Consider the following 22,072-nt stretch of genomic DNA (forward strand, 5'->3'; position numbering starts at 1 on the left):
GATATCTACAATTACGCTCAGATTTATTGATATCTGAAATATATTTCCTAATATCAGAAATACCAAATGCAACATGTTAAAATTAATTTACAGATATCAAGAATGAGCATTTCAACTAGTAAAAATGTAATTCTTGATATCAGAAATTGGCATTTTTACATGTAAGAAAGTAATTATTGATATCAAAAATTATGTTTTTTACTAGTAAGAATTGCATTTCTGATATCTGAAATAAGATTTTAAACGTGTAAGAAATGAATTATTGATATCTGAAATTGAATTTGAATGGCAGCCTATTGTGATATTTAACTAGTAAAAATGCAATTACAGATATCAAGAATTACGTTTGTTACTAGTTGAAATTCAATTTTTGATATCAAGAATACACATTTCTGCGAGTGATGACGTCATTGTTGATATCAAGAATACACATTTCTGCGAGTGATGACGCCATTGTTGATATCAAGAATACACATTTCTGCGAGTGATGACGTCATTGTTGATATCAAGAATTCACATTTTTACTAGTGAAAATGCAATTACTGATATCAAAAATAGCAATTGTTACTAGTAGAAATTCAATTCTTGATATCAAGAATGATAACTTTTACTAGTAAAAATTGAATTGTTGATATCAAAAACGCATATCCTGAGAATGATTAAAAGCTAATTCGGCTTGCCATAGTTCTGCCTTATAAATTCCCAAACTTTACCTCTCGATACTTTACTTCCATGGCGATCCTTCATGTTCAGCTCATTGAAGATTCAAAGGAGGCTTTGGTTGAGTGTCAACTCCCGCTGAATGAAAACAAAAGACCTTCCATTCAAAAGCACAAAGAGTTCAGATTCCTTCTAGCCAGAAGCCCTTCTGTGTATGAAACACTAGGACAGAAATAGCTCCACAGGAGAGACACATCTTCTCGCTCGCTCGCTCATCTTTAGCTGTAATGAACGCGTTGCTAATAAAGACAGCCGTGTTATTGAAACCTCTTAGGGGTGATACCATGGTAACATTAGATACTTTGAAAAGCTCAATTAGTCCTCCTTGCTTTATCAGACACCTCATTACCATAATGAATAAACATGAAGGGGTCAATGGTGGTGGTTTTGTTGCAAAGTGATGTCTGTTGATATTAAGGGACACTTGTTAGGGCTAATTGGATCACAGCACCTTAGGGTGTCAAACAATGCTGTTTTGATTCCCATGGAGTTTATGGTGGGAGATGTTCGTCATCATCAGAGAAAGAAAGTGCTAGAGAAGATCCAAAATCCTTTGAATAAACAAAATAATGAACAAAATAATAATAAAGTTGTAGTTCTTGATGTTAACAGGCCTTAAAGGGGTACTTCACCCAAAAATGAAAATTCTGTCATCATTTACTCGCCTTCGAGTTGTTCCAAATCTGTATAAATGTCTGTGTTCATCAGAACAAAGAGATTTATACAGATTTGGAACAACTCGAAGGCGAGTAAATGATGACAGAATTTTCATTTTTGGGTGAAGTAACCCTTTAGATATTTGGAAGAATGTTTATAACCAGACAGATCTTGCCCCCCATTGACTACCATAGTAGGAAAATTTACTTTATCTTTTTTTTGTTCTGTTGAACACAAAAGAATGTAGGACAGCAAACAGTTCTGGGGCACTTTTGACTACCATTGTTTTTTTCCTACTATGGTAGTCAATGGGGGCAAAATCTGTCTGACATTCTTCCAAATATCTTTCTCTGTGTTCATCAGAACAAAGAAATTTATACAGATTTGGAACAACTCGAAGCTGAGTAAATGATGACCGAATTTTCATTTTTGGGTGAAGTATCACTTTAAGGCTCACGATAATGCCATTTGCTTTCCATTGCCTTCCATTCATACCAAGTTTATTTTAGTTTTACTAAAATTAAAACTTTGAAAGCATTTCTGTTTATTGAAATCAAATAAAATATTGGCCTAAAAATTATTGGGAAAAAATAAACTAAACGAAAAATGTAAATGTTGCCTCAGAAATAAACTGAAATCATTTGAAAGCACTAAAATGATAACAGTAAAACTAAACCTAAAATTAATTAATCTTACATTGCAACAAGAAATAAACAAATAAATAGTAAAGTGACAAAAGCACATAACAAAGTTGCTAAATATGGAACTAAAATTAACATAAAAACGAAAAATTAAAAATATGAATAAAAACGAAATCAAACTAAACTCAAAACTAGAATAATTTTGATTCACACGCATGCAAATGTCGTAGACTGTAAACGCAAGCTTGGGCAAAATAATACAGTTTCGTTGCGTTCCAAAGGTCAAGTTTAGTGATGATCTGTGAATTTGTATCACGCGATAACGTGTGACCAATAGAAGATCGATACTCCACGGCGTGACCTTTTAAGTTGAGGAAATGCTAATAACAATAACGTTGCACAATTCAATTTCGTACAATACAGCTTTAAAATATTAATTTATAGTGCAAATACGTTGGAATCCATGATGTGATGCACGCAGACTTGTGCACTGAAATGAGTTCAGGTTAATATTGTAATTGATGTTTGGGTTAGTTTCACCTTCAGGAAGAATAAAGTGAGCGTTTGCGTGTTGGCAGATTTGGAGCTGTGTCGGCTGGGATGCTGTGCGCTCTCACCACACTATCACAACAGCTGGAGAGTGAAGGAGTCGTGGGGGTCTACCAGGTGGCCAAGATGATCAACCTCATGAGACCTGGAGTCTTTACCGACATTGTGAGTGTCTCTATGGTGTTTAAGCAGTCGGTTGCAAGAAACCCCTTAAATGAAGAAAACCACTCTTATAAGTACATTAAAGGATTGTATTTAAAGTAGGCTATACACCGCTTATCACCAGTTCGGCCTACATTCTATGACAATAAATGCTATTTTCTGAGAGTGTATGGCTGGCTGTACATTAAAGTCCCGGTGAACCGGAAGTTGCGATCGTTTTTACTTCCGTATTCTGACACATTTCCGAGTGAAAAGGAATTTCATAGGAGAAAATTAGTGGGCGTGGCTTGCGTTTTTCACTGCGAATTGATTGGATGTGTAAAAACAGTTGTTGCATTGATTTTGAAATGAAACTGGCAGCAGACTGACAGTTGAAGGGGAGGAGTTAACAGATGCTCCGCCCAAGCCGTCTAATTTACATAATTTGAGATGGATAGTCATTTCAGGGCGGGAGTGCATTTTCAGATTTTAACTGAAGATTGTGAGTGTACATGAATTTTAAAAAGAAAATGTCCCACATTGATAAGTTATTTACTATAAACGCTGCAATATTTCATGAAAAAATAAGAATTGTCATTTTTAATTTCACTGGGACTTTAAAGTCTGTGTGAATATATAGTATAGTGAGAAGATAGTTTTTTCCTAAATACCTAAATATTATAGAGAGTGGGCTCTTTTAATCGAAAAATACAATGGCAACCATCTAGAGCATCCTAGTATCTGCATAGAAACACCCTGACAACAAGCCCAGTATTTTAGGACACATTTAGGTATTTTTTCACAGGACAATGTGTCAATCTATTTGCATTCTCATAACTCGGTTCCGTTCTGATGTTTTTGCTGTCTCTTCTTGTTTTTCAGGAACAGTACCAGTACCTTTACAAAGCTATGCTCAGCCTGATAAGCACTAAAGAGAACGGATCCAGTCTCATGTCCCTGGACAGGAATGGCAGTATGGCCATGTCTGAAGAATCGGACCCGGCGGAGAGCATGGAGTCGCTCGTGTGAAGCCCCCCGAACAGGCACTTAATCTAACTTTGTAAAACTTCAAGGACTACGACAGACTTTTTCTGAGGCCTTTTTGCCAGAACTCTTGCTTAAAAGAATAACCTGATTACTTTTTTACACTGATAAAAAGTTTTTGATATTTATTTTTTCGCCATTTTATGTCTTAATGTTATCCTACTGAACATTTGCACCGGCGTTTTTTGAGTTCACGACAAACGAAACGAAACACAGTTCTGTCTAGTTTGCACTATGAAAATATCAGTGTTACTGCCTACGACGCCACCCCCCCCCCCCGATCCCCCAATCAGACCTTCTCACCGTAACCGGCCGTCTCTCGCATTCATTACATCCCACACCACAGCTGCTCTCCGAGGCTTTCCTGAAAATCACCACGAACTCAAACGCGATTGCACCTCGAATGATGGAAGACGAGATAAAATCCAACATCACAGATGACCACTTTTTTGTTTGTTTGCTTTGTTAACTTTCCTGCATCTCAAGTAATATATCTATTCATTGCGCTTCTAAACCCATATTTTACTTTGTAAAGGTGGTATTAAAACAGCTACTGTGAACTTTTTGTATGATTCATATTCTGCTTTTAATATATATGAATATATCTTATATCATGATAACTTGTGCTTTTGTAAATGTTAGCCGTCTCTACGAGCAGCCGTCACCGTTTCCAACAGGATCCGCCGAGCCCATGGCCTCTTCAGCACCCCCTGCTGGATTGATTTCTCCATTGCTTTATGTGCTGCAAGCTGCTACTTGTCTCGAGTACGGAAGAAGTAATGAAATTATGTGATGCATTACATATGGACTTCATGTTGGAATTCATTCTCTTATTCGCCTGTTTGTTTCTGTAATTTTATACTGCTCTTCATCGTTCTGGTTTGTTTTAATAGTTCACAAATGAATCCGTCCCATCCCGTATCTTTGAGAATAATGTAAACCAGTCTCTCAATGCCTTCTGTACAGTCTCATTTCACCTCTGCAGGTGTGTGTGTGTGTGTGTGTGTGTGTGTGTGTGTGTGTGCGTGCGTGCGTGCGTGCGTGCGTGCGTGCGTGCGTGCGTGTGTGTGTGTTGTGACTGGTTTTACTGGAAAACTATAGACTCCATGCATTTCATCACTAAACAGACTACTATTGAGTTTTTTTATTTCATGTCAGAAACCACTAGGAAAAGCAGTTACTGTAATCCCTCATGTCATATAGCACAATGGCCTTGCTAACACGCCACTTCAAAATAAGGGGACCCGTGATTCATTAATTTTTACCAAAGACTACAACTGTCATTCACTTCAGTCATGGAAACTGTAGGAAAATATATTTTAATATTGGGCAACGTAGTTTTAAGAAGAATGTTTTGGTGATAATGATGAATCCAAATGCTTTTTTTTTTTCAAAAGTCATTTCTTTGAGAATGTACACGAATGCTGATTTCTTTGGATGTGAAGAAAGCTTTTTTGTTTTTTATTTTAAATGGTTTGTAGACATTGAAAATGTTGTTGGTTTCTCCTAAGAAGGAGGCCAAAAATGAAGTCACATCTCCAACATTTGGGGTTATATTCTGACTTGTATCTCGCAAGATGATTGGAGGTGACAAGATGCATTTTGAGATATTTTTTAACCGTTTTGTCCTGTGGCGTCTCTCTTTTTTGCTCTAGCAGTCACACTATACTCGTGGGTTGCATTTTTGAACAGCATATTTGCATTTGTATGTATGAAATGTACATATCTTTTGTTGCTTCATTAACCCTTCCATTTCTGAAAGCTTTGTATCCTGATTATAGGCGCAAACGTAATATTTTCTTATGATTTTTTTGTTTAATGTTTTCTTAATGATGGTTAATATAAAATGTCCCCAATTCATTCAGCAAGAGGCTGACATCACATTGCAAACATACTCACGTCAATCATAAACTAAGGCAGTGATTGTGGTATTTTTGATTTTCTTTGGAATCTAAGTCAGTTTCATTGTCCAGAAGTGCAATAGACTAGCTCTTGTAAATCAAAGAATAAGTTTCTCCCATACAAAGCAGGTGGGTGTCACCATCATAACCTCCTTTTGTAATCCGGAATAACACAAAACGAAGGATTTTTTTCTTTTTTTAGTTTCTTTTTTGTTGAAAGCTATATCAAAGCATTCTATTATAGTGTTATTTAATATGTAAATTGTATTGCTATACATAAAATAAAATATGGGTTTTGATGTACTTTAAGTATATCTTCATGTTGTCTGTTGTGTGGTACACATTTATTTGCTTTTGAGCACATTTGTCACATAGCCATGTGACTTTTTTCAAGTGCGATATGTTCAATCGTAATTCACATGCCTTGAGAAATCCTGAAGCAGGGGTTCTCAAACTTTTTGACTCCAATCCCCCCATTATATAAAAAACTCAACACACTAAATGAAAAAAACTCACTCAAAAAAACTCAAAATTTTCAACCAGTAAAATATTTTAGACCTTGACATTAACTGGAAAAAACTTTATTCATTATGAAAATGGCCAATTAAGAAGAAACATAAGTTTTTAGTTATTTATGTATATTTATATGTATTTGCTCATTTGTCTAATTTTTTAATATTAGTCATCTTAAGGCCCCCTTGGAAGTCAGCTGGGGTCCCTTTGTGGGCCATGACCCCTCTGTCTAGAACCACTGTCCTAAAGTATAATATCGCTCCCTAGTGTTCATAATATGTATTATTTCCTAGGTGACAGATAATAGTTTGTTAATAATTGCTGTAATTATTACAATGCATGATTTAGCTTTTCACCACTTTAGATTCAAGTCAGGACAAAATGCTAATGTGTGGAACTAGGGATCCAAGAAGAAAAGGTTCGTTGTAAATGGGTGTGGCTATGCAAAAAAAAACAGAAAAAGAAATTCAATTCAATTTCACTTACTTGCTTTTCAAAAAAGTGTATTTTGTGCATTGTTGCAAATAAGCCTTACATAAATTTGGACATATAGCTGCTGTTGTAAAGAGATACATTCATGAAAAATTATATAATTGATTATATAATTTAAAATATCCATTTATATGCATTTTTCCCTTTTTGGGAGAGGGGTTAATATAAACATGATTGTATAGAATACATACATACAATTTTATTATTATTATTATTACATTTATTTACATTTGAAGAGTTTGGTTCCAAAATAAACATTTTTCAAAAATCACGTTTTTTTATTGTGCATTCCAATTAATATCAATCAAACTGCAGTAAACTGCAAAAGCCATAATTAGTAAAAAAAAAAAAAAAACAGATAACTTACACAATAAAACACGATAACATAATAAAAACATGATTTTTGAACATTTTAAAAACGAGTTGAGTTATCTCATTTTGGAACCAAACTCTTCATTTGGCATTGGCGGACGATATTAACTTGACGACTGTTACGACACGCTACTTGTACCTGTACACAAAGCACACGAGGGGGCGTTACATGATACATGTGCGCATCTCATTAGTGCGCATGTGCGGAGTCGTGACCGCGCACTTATGTGAGACGTTTGAAAGTTCTCGCCGGTAATTAACACAGTACTGCAACACGCAGGTAACGGTAAGAGCGTTTATAACACTTTCTTCTTTAAGCAAACTCACTTATCTATATTATTCCTCAGTCATCATTAAATAACAATTCGCCGAATCACGTCGCTTGAATATTAAACCGCGCAACGCTCTGCTAAAATAAGGTCGAGCTGGTGCTCGTGAGTCACCCAATTTGAAGATTTAACATACTCTAATACATTTATACGACTTTTTATATTCATTTATTGGGTTCTGTTTGCTAGTAAACGGAGCCTACCCTATAGTCCTATAGTTGTTTTTGGTCGCTATTATGGCTAACGTTAGCATGTCTTCTCGGGATGCTAACGCCATAGCATGCGAGTCGCGGCCTGGATTTCACTCATTAAAGTAAAATATCAAAACTGACAGCTCTGATGTCAAAATCTTAAACCACAGGTTTATAACACGCATAGATAATCGCGTAGTGTTTATTTATCCTTTTGGGTGAGGTATTTCTCATGTGCTAATAAAGTTTCAGTCAGAGCAGGCCGAACATGTGTGTGTCTGCAATCATATTATCATCAATGTCTGTCAGAAATGAAATGTTTGTAATGCAAAATACCCTTCGCTGTCACACGATGCAAGGAAACGCAGGATAAATATTTATGGTTAGCTTTAAGCAAAACACAGCTCAAAACATACATGCATTTATGTGTATATTTTACGTATATTTACTTTGCCACTCAATGCCATGATTTTGTAGCGCAAGTAATGCAGTGTAGCGTCTAGGCTTTGTGTACTTGAACTACGTAGTTTTGATTTGTCATTTTAAGCGTCTTTATGTAGTGCATCTCTTCATATGGACTGTGATGTTGTGATCTCTATAGAAATCATGGAGCTCAATGATGGAAACCTTCGAAGTTTGACAGAATATCTGCAGAAAACACTAAGCCCTGACCCAGCTGTGAGACGCCCAGGTGACTCATGCATTTCTGTGTAATGTGATCGTGCAACTTGTTGCTCGGTGCAGTCTTACTATTCCTACAGAAACCTTACATGTATTTTTTATGAGAGATGAAATTATGCATATTTTCATGATTTAGTCAGTTTGGTGTACATAATACAGGCATAGTAAGAAAAAACTTGCATGGTGCTAGAATCGCCATTTCCACTCGCAGTGTAATATTTATGGCATTTTCACAAATGTAAACGTTCTCTGTCTTCAGCTGAGAAATCTCTGGAATCGGTGGAAGGAAACCAGAACTACCCCATTTTACTGCTCACTGTACTCGAGAAGTCCCAAGAGGACGTCATCCGTGTTTGTTCAGCCGTCACCTTTAAGAATTACATTAAGAGAAACTGGCGTATAGTGAGTGTCAATTTGACACTGTTTGCTATCTTTTCTATTCAACAGCATTGAAGGTGCTGTGACTTCTGTCGGTCTTATGTGTGGCAGTGGTTTATTTGGTAAATGTTCTCTGTCTCAGATTGAAGATGAACCGAACAAAATATCTGATGCTGATCGAACCACTATTAAAGCCAACATTGTGAATTTGATGCTGACCAGCCCAGAGCAAATCCAAAAGCAGGTGCTCTCACTCACATCATTTATCAATCTATATAAACTGTCATTGCTGACTACTGTGCGTTATAGAGCTGTTGACTCTTTCTTCTGTAGCTTAGTGATGCCATCAGCATCATCGGTCGGGAGGACTTCCCTCAGAAATGGCCTGATCTCCTGACCGAGATGGTGACACGCTTTCAGAGCGGAGACTTCCACATCATCAATGGAGTTCTTCGCACTGCACATTCTCTTTTTAAAAGGTAATTGAGTCATGTCGCAACATTTTGTTGTGCCAAGACCTAATCGGGTACTTAATCTAAACAATCAGTTTCTTACTTTATACCGGTTTCTATGCAGTTTGATGCGCTGTTTCTGAGATTTATCTTCTGTTTTAGATATCGTCATGAGTTCAAGTCCAATGAACTGTGGTCAGAGATCAAGCTTGTACTGGACACGTTTGCACAGCCCCTTACTGAACTTTTCAAGGTAGATCTAGGAGCTGTTTTCAATCTTGACTTGATTTATTCATTTGAAAGAGATGTGGTCTTCATTTCCACATGCAATGTGTTTGTGCTTTACTTGCAGGCTACAATTGATCTGTGTCAAACTCACGCAACAGATGTGAACGCCCTGAAAGTGCTCTTCTCTTCACTAACACTCATTTCAAAACTGTTCTACAGCCTTAACTTCCAGGTAGCATCCAGCAATGCTTTGTAATAATAATAATTCCACTTTCAGATTATTCTTTATTTCCCCCAATTGCTGTCATTTTGTTTCTTCTGATTATCTCAGGACCTGCCAGAGTTCTTTGAGGACAACATGGAGACGTGGATGACACACTTTCATAACCTACTGACTTTGGATAACAAATTGTTACAATCAGATGTAAGTTATGTGCTAAAGCTTCAATGCATTCAGATGATGTTTAAAAGCTTCGAAGCTAATCTGTTTTCTTTGTTTCATGTTAGGATGAAGAGGAGGCTGGTCTGCTGGAGTTGTTGAAATCTCAAATCTGTGATAACGCAGCGCTTTACGCCCAAAAATATGACGAAGAGTTCCAGCCCTACCTGCCTCGCTTCGTCACGGCTATCTGGAACCTGCTGGTCACAACCGGCCAAGAGGTCAAATATGACCTGGTCAGTATGCAGTTATTTAATCATGAAATTAATTTACCAGGAATGTTATAAAAAAGTTTTTGTTTTTTTGCAGCTTGTAAGCAATGCTATCCAGTTTTTGGCTTCGGTGTGTGAGCGGCCACATTATAAAAATCTCTTTGAAGACCAGAACATTCTCACAAGCATCTGTGAGAAGGTCATCGTCCCCAACATGGAGTTCAGAAGTATGTGACGCATTGTCATTTTGCGACAGTCTTCTATATGACCAGTTAAACTAACCGGCGAGCTGTTATCTTGGCTGTTTATGTTTAATCTTGTGTGTAAACAGCTGCAGATGAAGAGGCTTTTGAAGATAATTCTGAGGAATACATCATCAGAGACCTTGAAGGCTCAGGTGTGATGGCTGTCCGTGATATCAGTTACTATCAGGCACTTGGTTTTCCTGAAGTCTTTACTGAATTCTCTCTCCTACATTTGCAGACATCGACACGAGGCGCCGAGCAGCTTGTGATTTGGTGCGAGGCCTGTGCAAGTTTTTCGAGGGCCCGGTGACTAGTATCTTCTCTGGCTATGTGAACTCCATGCTGACAGAGTACGCTAAGAACCCAGGGGTGAATTGGAAACACAAAGATGCTGCTATCTACCTTGTCACATCCCTGGCCTCCAAAGCTCAGACACAAAAGGTGAGATGATCGGTTTATACATTTATAAAAAGACAGATACAGCGGGATGCTTCTTTCTAAAACAGTCGAGCTCCTGGAGATGTGTCTTGGGCGGAGCTAAAGAGTCACGAGCAACACAATACATCGTCTTATTATTCCTGGATAACGTTTGCTTTATATACGTTTGTACTGTTTACATTACAGTTGTGCTGAAAAGTTTACACACCCCTTGCAGAATCTGGAAAAAGCTGAAACTTTTGGAAAAATAAGAGGATTTTTGAAAATTAAGGTTTATTTTTAATTTAGTCCTGCCCTGAGCAAGTTATTTCACTAAAGAAATGTTAACATATAGTTCACACTAAAGAATAATAACAGAATTTCTAAAAATAGCCCAGGGCAAAAGTTTACACGCCCCTGATTCTTAATACTGTATGAATGTTACCTGCTCAATCAACGAGAGTTTTTATGTTTAGTCATAGTTGTTTAAGGGTTTCTTGTTTGTCATGAGTCATTAGACTGTCCACTGATCTTCAAAACAATCACCCAGATCCTCCACAATCTTTGCTTTTTCAGCATTTCTGGATTTTTGACTCATGTCCAGCAGTAACCGTATGATGTTGAGATTCCTCTTTTTACATTGAGGACAATCAAGAGACTCATACACAACTATTACAATAGATAGAAACATCCAGTGCTGCCCACAAAGTCAACACCATTCATTTAAAGTCAGGTGGGTGTAAACCTCTGAAAATGGTTTTGGTGTAAATTGTTATTGTTTCATTTACTAATGTCCTTCAGAAGATTTAAAAATACATAAATGTTTTTCAGGAAATTAAGTATATTTTTTACACCAAAATCCAAAGTCGAATTTGTTACAGAAATACTAAGTTTATTTCCGGTTTTGTTCTTTTGGCCATGTTTAGCATGAAAATCCAACATCCCCTTTAACAGTGTTGGGGGTAACGCGTTACAAGTAACATGCGTTACGTAATCATATTACTTTTTAAGTAACGAGTAATGTAACGCAGTTACTTTATAAATTTACAAATCAATACTCGAGTTACTTTGTTTTTCAAGTAGCTCGAGTTACTTTTCAGTCTAATCATTGATTAATATGAACATTTTTTAAACTGCAGAAGTGAAATTCTGAATTAAAAGTAGTGTAGACATGATCGCTCATGCTTGCGCAGAAACAGTTGCTAGTCAGACATAAGCAGTGTTGCCATGTCTGCAGCGCTGCAGTGTTCCGGCTTCATTTTGTTACTCAAATCTGGCAACCATTGACACAGCGATGGGAGGCCAGAGCTCAGATGTTGAGATATAGTGTGGCCGCACTCGCCACCATAGACAAAATGCCTGCAAATGCCGGTCATGCTCAATAGATAACTTTCAGATCGCGAAATTAGCACGAGTCGCAACAGCAATCAATTGTCCTGCAAATGCCGGTCATGTTTGGAAGATAACTTTCAGATCGCGAAATTAGTGCAAGTCATGACACGCAAAAGCAATCAATGGTCTCATGCATCGTGAATGTAAACATAAGCTGTGTTCGACTATTTGTGGCGCTGCACGCACAGACAGATCTGCAGATTTAAATGGGCATGGTCACTGTTAGAAGAAGGGTTGGGGAGCAGGCGGAGCACTGAAGAATGAGAGGAAACAACTGTCATCTGTTAGTCTCCTCACCAAATACCAGCATATATACAACATATGTTAAATGTCATTTTCCCCTCAAAATAATATATTTGTAATATATTATATATTAGATTAATCATAATTTCGTATAACACTATCGAGTTGTTTTGGCTCAACGAAGTGCTCAGCAATGCAAAGAGGGTCTGTCATATCCCTTATATATTACTTCATTAAATCTAAAAAAAAAAAACCCATATTTGTCGGCCAAAAATCCTCCTTTTCCCACACAGTGTTATACGACTGGAAACTCTGCCGACTCTGCCGTCCCAAACGCTCTTGTGCAACTAGCCGCGCTGTCAAAACACAATAAATATGGAGAGTGACACCGAAGTTAGCAGTGTCAACAGTAGGCAGAGCTCTGATGAGGTGGAGGACTACTGGTCAGGAAATATTTCAAATGTGTTTTAAAATAAAGGTGTGTTATAGGCTATATAGGATTGTTAAATGTTAAAATAAAGGTGTGTTATAGGCTATATAGGATTGTTAAATGTTAAAATAAAGGTGTGTTATAGGCTATATAGGATTGTTAAATGTTAAAATAAAGGTGTGTTATAGGCTATATAGGATTGTTAAATGTTAAAATAAAGGTGTGTTATAGGCTATATAGGATTGTTAAATGCATTACAGGGTTAAACACTAAAGAACAGCAAAGTCTGGAAAAGCATGAGCATCAGTTAGGTGAGAAAAAGTAACGTTAAAGTACTTTCAGTTACTTTCCACAAAAAGTACCCAAGTACCGTATTTAGTTACTTTTTTATAGAGTAACTCAATATTGTAACTAGTTACTTTTAAAAGTAACTTTCCCCAACACTGCCCTTTAATAACACATTAACTTTTTTTAAGTTGTTTCGCTTAAATTTTTACTGTTTCTTTATCTAAGTTTAGCATGCTGAATACAAAAATCACATTCTTTTTTTTACCATCGACGGTACTCGCAAGAAAATCACACATTTATACATTCCAGTAGTATTACTCGTACACAGAAATTACAAGGTACTGGCACAACATTGAGCTCAAAACAACAGTAAAAGTTACTAAAATTGAGTCCTCCAAAACTTCAGAAATGTTCGTTTGATCGTTCTTGTCGTTTATGACAAATACTGTCCTTAGGAACCAAGTTCCAGATATAGTCACCCACCTTCCCATTGCTATAGAAATTTCAGTTGGAATTGGAAAATAATAAAAAAATGTGAAAATTTGTTTTTGTTTATTTGCAAGATACCGATGTATATCGTAATTAATGATATAAGCTCAAAATTTACTTAAGCTAAATATACACTAAAACATTGATGCTACATAAAAATAAATATTACCACAATAATAAGCACCACAGAATTGTACAAGAACAATAAAAGTTTGGGCAAAACAACAGTTGGAACTTAATCTTTTTGTTGCCTCCTTTTATTAACAGTAGCTTAGTTTAATTTTTCTATTTTTATTTATTTAATAGAGCCAAATATGAGTTTGTAAAATAAGTTGAATTTTTTTCATGATGAGCTGTACATCAGAGGTCCTGTCTGACAAACCTGTGTTTGTTTTACAGCATGGAATAACACAAGCCAACGAGTTGGTGAATCTGTCCGAATTTTTCGCGAACCACATTCTAGTAGATCTGAAATCTCTAAACGGTAAATGCTTTTCTTTATTTGACAAGTGGTTTAAAGAGATATTTCAGAGTCAAAACAAAATTTCCCCATGTTTTGTTTGCCCTCAAGGCATTCTAACTGAATATATAATACCACGTATCATTTTACCACGTATCAAAATTTTTGAAGCTCCAAAAAAGTGCATTTATCGGTCAAAGAACTGCTCGACACGGCTCTGTGGTCTTAAAGTCCCAGTGAAATTAAAAATGACAATTCTTATTTTTTCATTAAATAATGCAGCGTTAATAGTAAATAGCTTGTCAATGTGGGTTTTTTTTATTTTTTGAATTCATGTACCCTCACAATCTTCAGTTATAATCTGAAAATGCAATTCTGACCTGAGATGACAATTCATCTCAAATGTCGTAAATTAGACAGGTTTGACAGGAGCATCCATTAACTCCTCCGCTTATACTGTCAGTCTGCTGCCAGCTTCATTTCAAAATCAATGCAACAACTGTTTTTACACATTCAATCAATTCGCAGTGAAAAACGCAAGCCACGCCCACAAAACTTTTCACTCGGAAATGTGTCAAATACGGAAGTAAAAACGATTGCATCTTCCGCTTCACAGGGACTTTAACAAAGGTCTTCTGAAGCGAATCGATGTGTTTGTTTAAGAGAAATATCCATATTGACAGCGCTATTAACGATAATGTTTAACTTGTGTTATCCCTCTGCTGCGCGTGAACCAGAAGCTTGTTCTTCTGGCAAATGGCGGTGACGAAAGCTCCCGCAAAGAGGAGGAGATAGTATCCTATCCGTGTTCGTCACCGGAACTTTTGACACGCCTGCGTCATTTGCCGGAGAAAAAAAGTCTCGGGTTCACTCGCTGCCGAGGGATAACAGAAGCTAGACATCAACGTTAATAGCGCTGTCAATATGGACATTTCTCACGCATTGATTTTCTTCAGAAGACCTTTGTTTAGAGCACGGAGCCGTGTCAAGCAGTTCTTTGATCGATGGATGCATTTTTTTGGAGCTTCAAAAATTGCCCCCCATTCACTCCCATTCTAATGCTAGGAAGAAAACTCTGACTGCATTATTCTTCAAGAAGAAAGTCATATTCAGTCAGGATGCCTTGAGGTTGAGTAAAACATGGGGAAAATTTGTTTTGCCTCTGAAATATCCCTTTAACAAATGATAGTGTTTTACTGCAACCGTATCAGTCAGAATGGCAGCAGTTTTCTTATTTGTTCCCCAGTGAATGAGTTTCCAGTGTTGAAAGCAGATGCGATCAAGTATGTCATGACCTTCAGAAGTCAGGTACATTTATTTCTTTACACTGTAAAAGACTGTACGGTTATTTATATATATATATATATATATATGTGTATTTTTATATATATATACAGTATATATATATATATACACTCACCTAAAGGATTATTAGGAACACCTGTTCAATTTCTCATTAATGCAATTATCTAATCAACCAATCACATGGCAGTTGCTTCAATGCATTTAGGGGTGTGGTCCTGGTCAAGACAATCTCCTGAACTCCAAACTGAATGTCAGAATGGGAAAGAAAGGTGATTTAAGCAATTTTGAGCGTGGCATGGTTGTTGGTGCCAGACGGGCCGGTCTGAGTATTTCACAATCTGCTCAGTTACTGGGATTTTCACGCACAACCATTTCTAGGGTTTACAAAGAATGGTGTGAAAAGGGAAAAACATCCAGTATGCGGCAGTCCTGTGGGCGAAAATGCCTTGTTGATGCTAGAGGTCAGAGGAGAATGGGCCGACTGATTCAAGCTGATAGAAGAGCAACTTTGACTGAAATAACCACTCGTTACAACCGAGGTATGCAGCAAAGCATTTGTGAAGCCACAACACGCACAACCTTGAGGCAGATGGGCTACAACAGCAGAAGACCCCACCGGGTACCACTCATCTCCACTACAAATAGGAAAAAGAGGCTACAATTTGCACGAGCTCACCAAAATTGGACAGTTGAAGACTGGAAAAATGTTGCCTGGTCTGATGAGTCTCGATTTCTGTTGAGACATTCAAATGGTAGAGTCAGAATTTGGCGTAAACAGAATGAGAACATGGATCCATCATGCCTTGTTACCACTGTGCAGGCTGGTGGTGGTGGTGTAATGGTGTGGGGGATGTTTTCTTGGCACACTTTAGGCCCCTTAGTGCCAATTGGGCATCGTTTAAATGCCACGGCCTACCTGAGCATTGTTTCTGACCATGTCCATCCCTTTATGACCACCATGTACCCATCCTCTAATGGCTACTTCCAGCAGGATAATGCACCATGTCACAAAGCTCGAATCATTTCAAATTGGTTTCTTGAACATGACAATGAGTTCACTGTACTAGAATGGCCCCCACAGTCACCAGATCTCAACCCGATAGAACATCTTTGGGATGTGGTGGAACGGGAGCTTCGTGCCCTGGATGTGCATCCCACAAATCTCCATCAACTGCAAGATGCTATCCTATCAATATGGGCCAACATTTCTAAAGAATGCTTTCAGCACCTTGTTGAATCAATGCCACGTAGAATTAAGGCAGTTCTGAAGGCGAAAGGGGGTCAAACACCGTATTAGTATGGTGTTCCTAATAATCCTTTAGGTGAGTGTATGTCACTTGCTCAGCAGTGGTTAATGGTCTTGTGTTGGTCTTCCTCCTTAAGCTCCCTAAGGAACAGTTGTTGGAGGCTGTTCCTCTGCTGGTGTCACATCTGCAGGCGGAGAGCATTGTTCAGCACACATATGCAGCTCATGCACTGGAGAGACTCTTCACCATGAGAGGAGCCAACAACTCCACACTGTGAGCTCCTTTTAAAGACACCAGTTGTCTTTCAGTGTTTGGTGTTATTGTGATTCATGTTTTTTCCCTAAATGAATCCTGTTTTGTAGCATCTCGCCTGCTGAAATTGCACCGTTCACAGAGCAGTTACTCAACAATCTTTTCAAGGCTCTCGCAATCCCCGGCTCCTCTGAGAACGAGTACATCATGAAAGGTGATTTTACATTTAACTGTTAGTTTAAATTTGTTGACTCAAACATTTGATTTTGCTTTTTAATTCCTGTTTTGTGGTCTTGTTCTTATCTGCCTCTGGATATTTTTTTATCTAGCCATCATGAGGAGCTTCTCTCTTCTGCAGGAGGCTATTGTTTCCTACATCGCTAACCTGATTGGCCAACTCACACACAAACTCCTCCTTGTCAGCAAGGTGAGCTAAATTAAATAAACTGTTTTGTGAGCGGCGTGAAGTTGAAATAATCCAATGTTCAGTGTCCAGTCACGTGGTCCTTGTCTGAGTTCGTGACTCCGGACACCTTGATGGGACACAGAGAAATATCCATCCATTTAAAGGGGACATTTCCCGAGCAGGACTTGATCCTAAAGGCAGGATGGAACATCTTTGTAAAGAAAAAGTAATGTGTTTGAAGAATGCTCAAATGCGTTCAAGCGATCAAACAAATGTCATTTTTCAACAGAATCCCAGTAAGCCACATTTCAACCATTACCTGTTCGAGTCACTGTGCCTGTCCATCAGGATCACCTGTAAGGCAAATCCAAACACCGTGAACGACTTTGAAGAGGCTCTGTTCCCCGTGTTTACTGAGATCCTGCAAAATGATGTGCAGGGTGAGTGTCAATGTTATCAGTTAGTGATGCTCCTAATGACTTTGTGTTGTATTGTTGTTAATGAGTTTTTGTAAACCTTCTCTCTGTCCCTTCTCGCTCTGCAGAGTTTGTGCCGTATGTCTTCCAAGTGATGTCTCTGCTTCTGGAGATTCACACCGACTCTATCCCATCCACTTACATGGCCCTGTTTCCTCACCTGCTGCAGCCCGTGCTGTGGGAGCGCACGGGGAACATCCCTCCTCTGGTCCGGCTGCTGCAGGCTTACCTGGAGAAAGGGGCTTCTGCCATCTCAAGCTCGGCTGCTGATAAGATAGTAATCTCTTTGGTCCATCGGCTTTAGATGCCTTTGTTTTACACCCTCAGTGCAGTAAGCTTTATTTACAACCTTTTTTTCTAGCCTGGTCTTCTTGGAGTGTTCCAGAAACTCATCGCGTCCAAGGCCAATGACCACCAAGGGTTTTATCTGCTCAACAGCATCGTGGAGCACATGCCACCGTAAGAGATCGGTTTTGTGGCAGATATGAGAGTCTGATCTCAGGTGGTGTTTGCTGTTCAACTTTTTGTGTTTTCTGTCTGTTGCAGCGATTCCATCACTCAGTACAGGAAACAGATCTTCATTCTGCTCTTCCAAAGACTACAGAGCTCCAAGACGACAAAATTTGTTAAGAGTGAGTAGCCAGACAGTGTTCTCTTTGTTTTAAATGAGTCTAGTAGATTTTATGGTAAAAGGAGTCACTTTTCTCGTCACAGGTTTCCTTGTCTTCATCAATCTCTATAGTGTGAAATATGGTGCCATTGCATTGCAGGAGGTTTTTGACAGCATCCAACCAAAGCAAGTTACTCTGTTGCTTTTTCTAAAGTACCACTAGTCAATTGTGATTTTGTAGTAGCTGTGTATTTTGTCATAGCAGTTTTAATGAATAATCCTTGTTGTTACTATTCAGCATCATCTGAGCACTGTTTTGTCTTTCATCAGGATGTTTGGCATGGTCCTGGAGAAGATCGTGATTCCAGAGGTGCAGAAGGTCTCGGGACAGGTGGAGAAGAAGATCTGTGCTGTGGGCATTACTAAGGTCCTTACAGAGTGTCCTGCAATGATGGACACCGAATACACCAAACTCTGGTAAGATTCATCACACAGGCTGCTGGTCATGTATGATAACAGCTATGCTATTTATTCTAGGTTATGAAGAAAAAACATTTTTATTGCAATGCTCTATTTTATTTGAAAGCTAAAAACAATTTACTTATTAAATTTGATATACATATGCAAAAATAATAATGTGACATTATATTACAAATCATTAAACCAAATTGCTTTTCAGTATTATATTGATAATTGACCCTGTGCGTGGAGTTTAATTGACAGGCGACCAGATCAATCATAACGCTGATATTATGCGCCCCCTGTTGCTATTCGCCATTTTGTCCGTCAATCAAACCATAGAGCTTAACAGGCTACGCATTATTCGCCATTGTCGCTGACCGTCACACTGTGTGAACATGATCCCAGCTAAAAGTCATGTCACTGTGGAATCTTTGTTGTCATAATGTACAACAATAAAGACTTCTTAAAACAGACTCGTACAAGAAGACTTGTCCGGAGTTTTACCTCATAGACTGACTGTCATATGATCCACCCTGAAGGACTGCATCTCATCAACACGGCCAGAATTTGATCTTTATGGTCATAATCACAGTTTCACCCGTTGCCTAAACGTGTCAGAAACCAATGGCACTCTCCAGATGTTATGTCATTACAGCAAGCATAGTACATTAGACTAGAGCTTCGATCTTTATTTTGTTTACTTTATTCTGAGTCACTTTCACATCCTGAATATATGAAGAGTTTGGTTCCAAAATGAGAGAACTGTTTTAAAAAAAATTCTAAAATCATGTTGTTTTTTTATTGTGCATTCCAATTAATATCAATCAAACTGCAGTTGTTTTGTTTTGGTTTAAGACACAATAACAAAAAATACAGCTAACTAACAAAAAATATGTTTCGTTGTTATGTTATGATGTTTTTAATCTCATTTTGGAAACAAACTCTTCATATTCTTCAAATGCATTTTGCAGACTTTCTTATTGCTTTTGGCTGAAAGTACACGTCATTATTTTTCCAGAAATGATTATTTCACGATAAATATTCTTTAGTGCAGTGGGAGCGCTTTGGCTGATGTCGGACATAGCAAAAAGGGGCGGGCTTTGCGAAGGGTCAATTGTGACATCTCTAGTTCTTACTGAAATTATCACGCTTACTAAACAGATAAGATGGGATTTTAACGTTTTGATCTTTCTGTAATGTTCTCGGGTCCCTTCCGGGTCCCATCTCTAATATAGAAATGATTAAGCAGTGGTTTGTATTTTGCCCTTTAGGACTCCCTTACTGCAGGCTCTGATTGGTCTGTTTGAGTTACCAGAAGACGACAGCATCCCTGATGATGAGCACTTCATAGACATAGAGGACACTCCAGGATACCAGACTGCTTTCTCCCAACTCGCTTTTGCTGGCAAGAAAGAGCACGACCCTATTGGAGATGCTGTCAGCAATCCCAAAATCCTTCTCGCCCAGTCGCTACACAAGCTTTCCACTGCCTGTCCTGGAAGGGTGAGCGTATTAAGTCTTTTTCAAATTGATTGTCACTGATGTCCAGTCACTCAGAAGGTTTAACATTGAAGCTAATGTCTACCTAGACACAACAATTTAGCTTGATAGGACAGTGTTTTAGTAATTGCATGTTATCTGTCACAGGTGCCTTCCATGTTGAGCACCAGTTTGCCAGCAGAAGCTCTTCAGTATCTGCAGGGTTACCTTCAGGCTGCTGCCGTACAGCTGGTGTAACCCAAACTCTCTTCCTCTGTTTCCTTCATGCCTGTTGAGCTTATCAAGGCTAAGAAGTGGGACCTCTGACTCTCAAGACACCCAAACTGATCCAGCCAATAAGAGATGAACAGTGGACTCAACATGACGTGCGCTAGTGGAGATGTACTGCCCAGTGAAGAAGGGATTTTAGAGGGTTGTTTACTTTTAATGGCTTTTGTGCGAAGTAACCAATCAGAAAACGTCAATATGAGTTTCATGGTTTGGGCCTGATCATCTCACTTGGGTGGGCCATGTTGATGCTTTTCCTTTGAATTAACCAGTCCATACATCACATTCTCATGTTTAGTTTGGCATTTAACCAAACTTAAAGTATTGTCAGACAGTATTTTGAAAAATGTCAACTTCTACACAAATTTGACAAGCACTTGGGAGTTGGCAGACAGTTGGTGGTATCTTTGAAATCGATGGGAAAAGTGTTTTGTGTTTGTTGTTTTGCCTGTAGTTTTGAGGCGTTTTTACAGTAAACGTTTTGCAATTGCAGAAAAATGAAACCATTTTGCATGTCATTTACCATGTTTTGTCTTCATGTCTTAGTTTTGCTGTTCTGTCTTACTGTTAATAAAGTGAAGCACTTGTTTAACCTCTTGCTCACATTTTTTGTTCGGGACAGATTTTCATCATCTGAGGTGCATGTACTGAATGCCGTGACTGGTAAGGGTAAACCTGTATGACTTCTGCAGAGCTTGGAGAATATTTCAAAGAACGCTGGTAACCGAACAACATCTGTCATGCTGTCATGTTGGTCGGAACTGTACCCAAGTTTTTCACCTACTGTTGCACTTGTGTATATGGTTGAGTGACAGGTTTTTTTTGTGAACATTGACATTTAGCCCATTATATGGATGCAAAACCACTGAGACATCTCAAAACATCTTTTGTGTTTCACAGCAGAGAAAGAGTCATATACAGGTTTTCAACAACAAGTGTAAATAAATGATGTTAGAAAAACATTTATTTGAATGAACAGAATTTTTTTATGAAAATTCTGTCATTTACTCACCCTCAGATTGTTCCAAACCTGTTTAGACTTTGTTCTGCTGAACACAAAGTAAGATATTTCCCTACTATGGCAAATGGGGAATGAGATCTGTTTAGTGACTGACATTCTTCCAAATGTCTTACATTTACGTTTATTTTATTTGGCAGACGCTTTTATCCAAAGCGACTTACAAGTAGGAGAGCATATACACATGTATACACACAACTCAGAGTAACATCACTCTGTCCACACCCTTTTTTTTAGCAGTCCACACATCGCGCTCTGAACGTGCACGCGGAGTACTTGACTACAGTATTCGTGTTTTTATTGGATCTTGTCATACTCGATAATATGAATTCGCACATCGTTAAAACAAGAATTACAATATTACCGCAAACGATATATATCGCACATCCCTAGACATGACGTAATAAAGCTAAAGTAACTCTGTGTGATCAATGTTTAGAGTCTTTTACCTTAATAATATAAATATTGCATTAGTCACACGTGTGCACCCTTTTAGGTTAAGACTTTAGGTTATATGGTTGCCTCTTTACTGCGGTCAAGCCAGCCGCCAGTTCGTTAACGACAGTCAAACTAGCCCTCACTCGGTTTTGTTATGTGCGCAAGTACTGCGCATTACGGTAAAAGC

At 38.1% G+C, this 22,072-nt stretch overlaps 2 protein-coding genes across 3 annotated transcripts in view; both read left to right on the forward strand.

The window, feature by feature from the left end:
* ptprga (protein tyrosine phosphatase receptor type Ga) overlaps positions 1-5,956 on the forward strand; it is a 236,808-nt gene extending 230,852 nt beyond the window's left edge. The window contains exons 28-29 of the mRNA XM_057361532.1: positions 2,597-2,732; positions 3,591-5,956. Coding sequence (XP_057217515.1) covers positions 2,597-2,732; positions 3,591-3,737 — 283 coding nt within the window. The 3' untranslated portion in view covers positions 3,738-5,956. The remainder of the gene's footprint in view (positions 1-2,596; positions 2,733-3,590) is intronic.
* A 1,253-nt stretch (positions 5,957-7,209) lies between these two features.
* Positions 7,210-21,040, forward strand: cse1l (CSE1 chromosome segregation 1-like (yeast)). 2 transcript variants are annotated; one of them, XM_057362573.1, is made up of 25 exons: positions 7,210-7,310; positions 8,152-8,241; positions 8,491-8,633; positions 8,752-8,853; positions 8,943-9,088; positions 9,224-9,314; positions 9,414-9,521; positions 9,621-9,713; positions 9,797-9,964; positions 10,038-10,167; positions 10,272-10,337; positions 10,424-10,626; positions 13,844-13,928; positions 15,151-15,212; positions 16,593-16,729; positions 16,819-16,922; positions 17,038-17,135; positions 17,404-17,554; positions 17,659-17,867; positions 17,952-18,049; positions 18,137-18,222; positions 18,305-18,386; positions 18,531-18,677; positions 19,934-20,165; positions 20,310-21,040. In XM_057362573.1, the coding sequence occupies exons 2-25, from the start codon at positions 8,157-8,159 to the stop codon at positions 20,397-20,399; spliced, it is 2,916 nt and encodes a 971-aa protein (XP_057218556.1). In that variant the 5' UTR covers positions 7,210-7,310; positions 8,152-8,156; the 3' UTR covers positions 20,400-21,040. The 2 variants fall into 2 exon arrangements, with proteins under 2 accessions (XP_057218556.1, XP_057218555.1); XM_057362572.1 differs by having other exon boundaries at positions 7,217-7,316.
* Positions 21,041-22,072: the final 1,032 nt, after the last annotated feature.

Source organism: Triplophysa rosa, linkage group LG20, assembly GCF_024868665.1.
Source record: "Triplophysa rosa linkage group LG20, Trosa_1v2, whole genome shotgun sequence".
In the NCBI taxonomy this organism is placed as follows: Eukaryota; Metazoa; Chordata; class Actinopteri; order Cypriniformes; family Nemacheilidae; genus Triplophysa; species Triplophysa rosa.

Bases quoted from the DNA above. Each gene is read 5' to 3' on its own strand.
- cse1l (XM_057362573.1), top strand. From the start codon at position 8,157: ATGGAGCTCAATGATGGAAACCTTCGAAGTTTGACAGAATATCTGCAG. The intron at 9,965-10,037 runs GTCAGTATGCAG...GTTTTTTTGCAG, and splicing joins AAGAGGTCAAATATGACCTG to CTTGTAAGCAATGCTATCCA. The intron at 18,223-18,304 runs GTGAGTAGCCAG...TTCTCGTCACAG, and splicing joins GACGACAAAATTTGTTAAGA to GTTTCCTTGTCTTCATCAAT.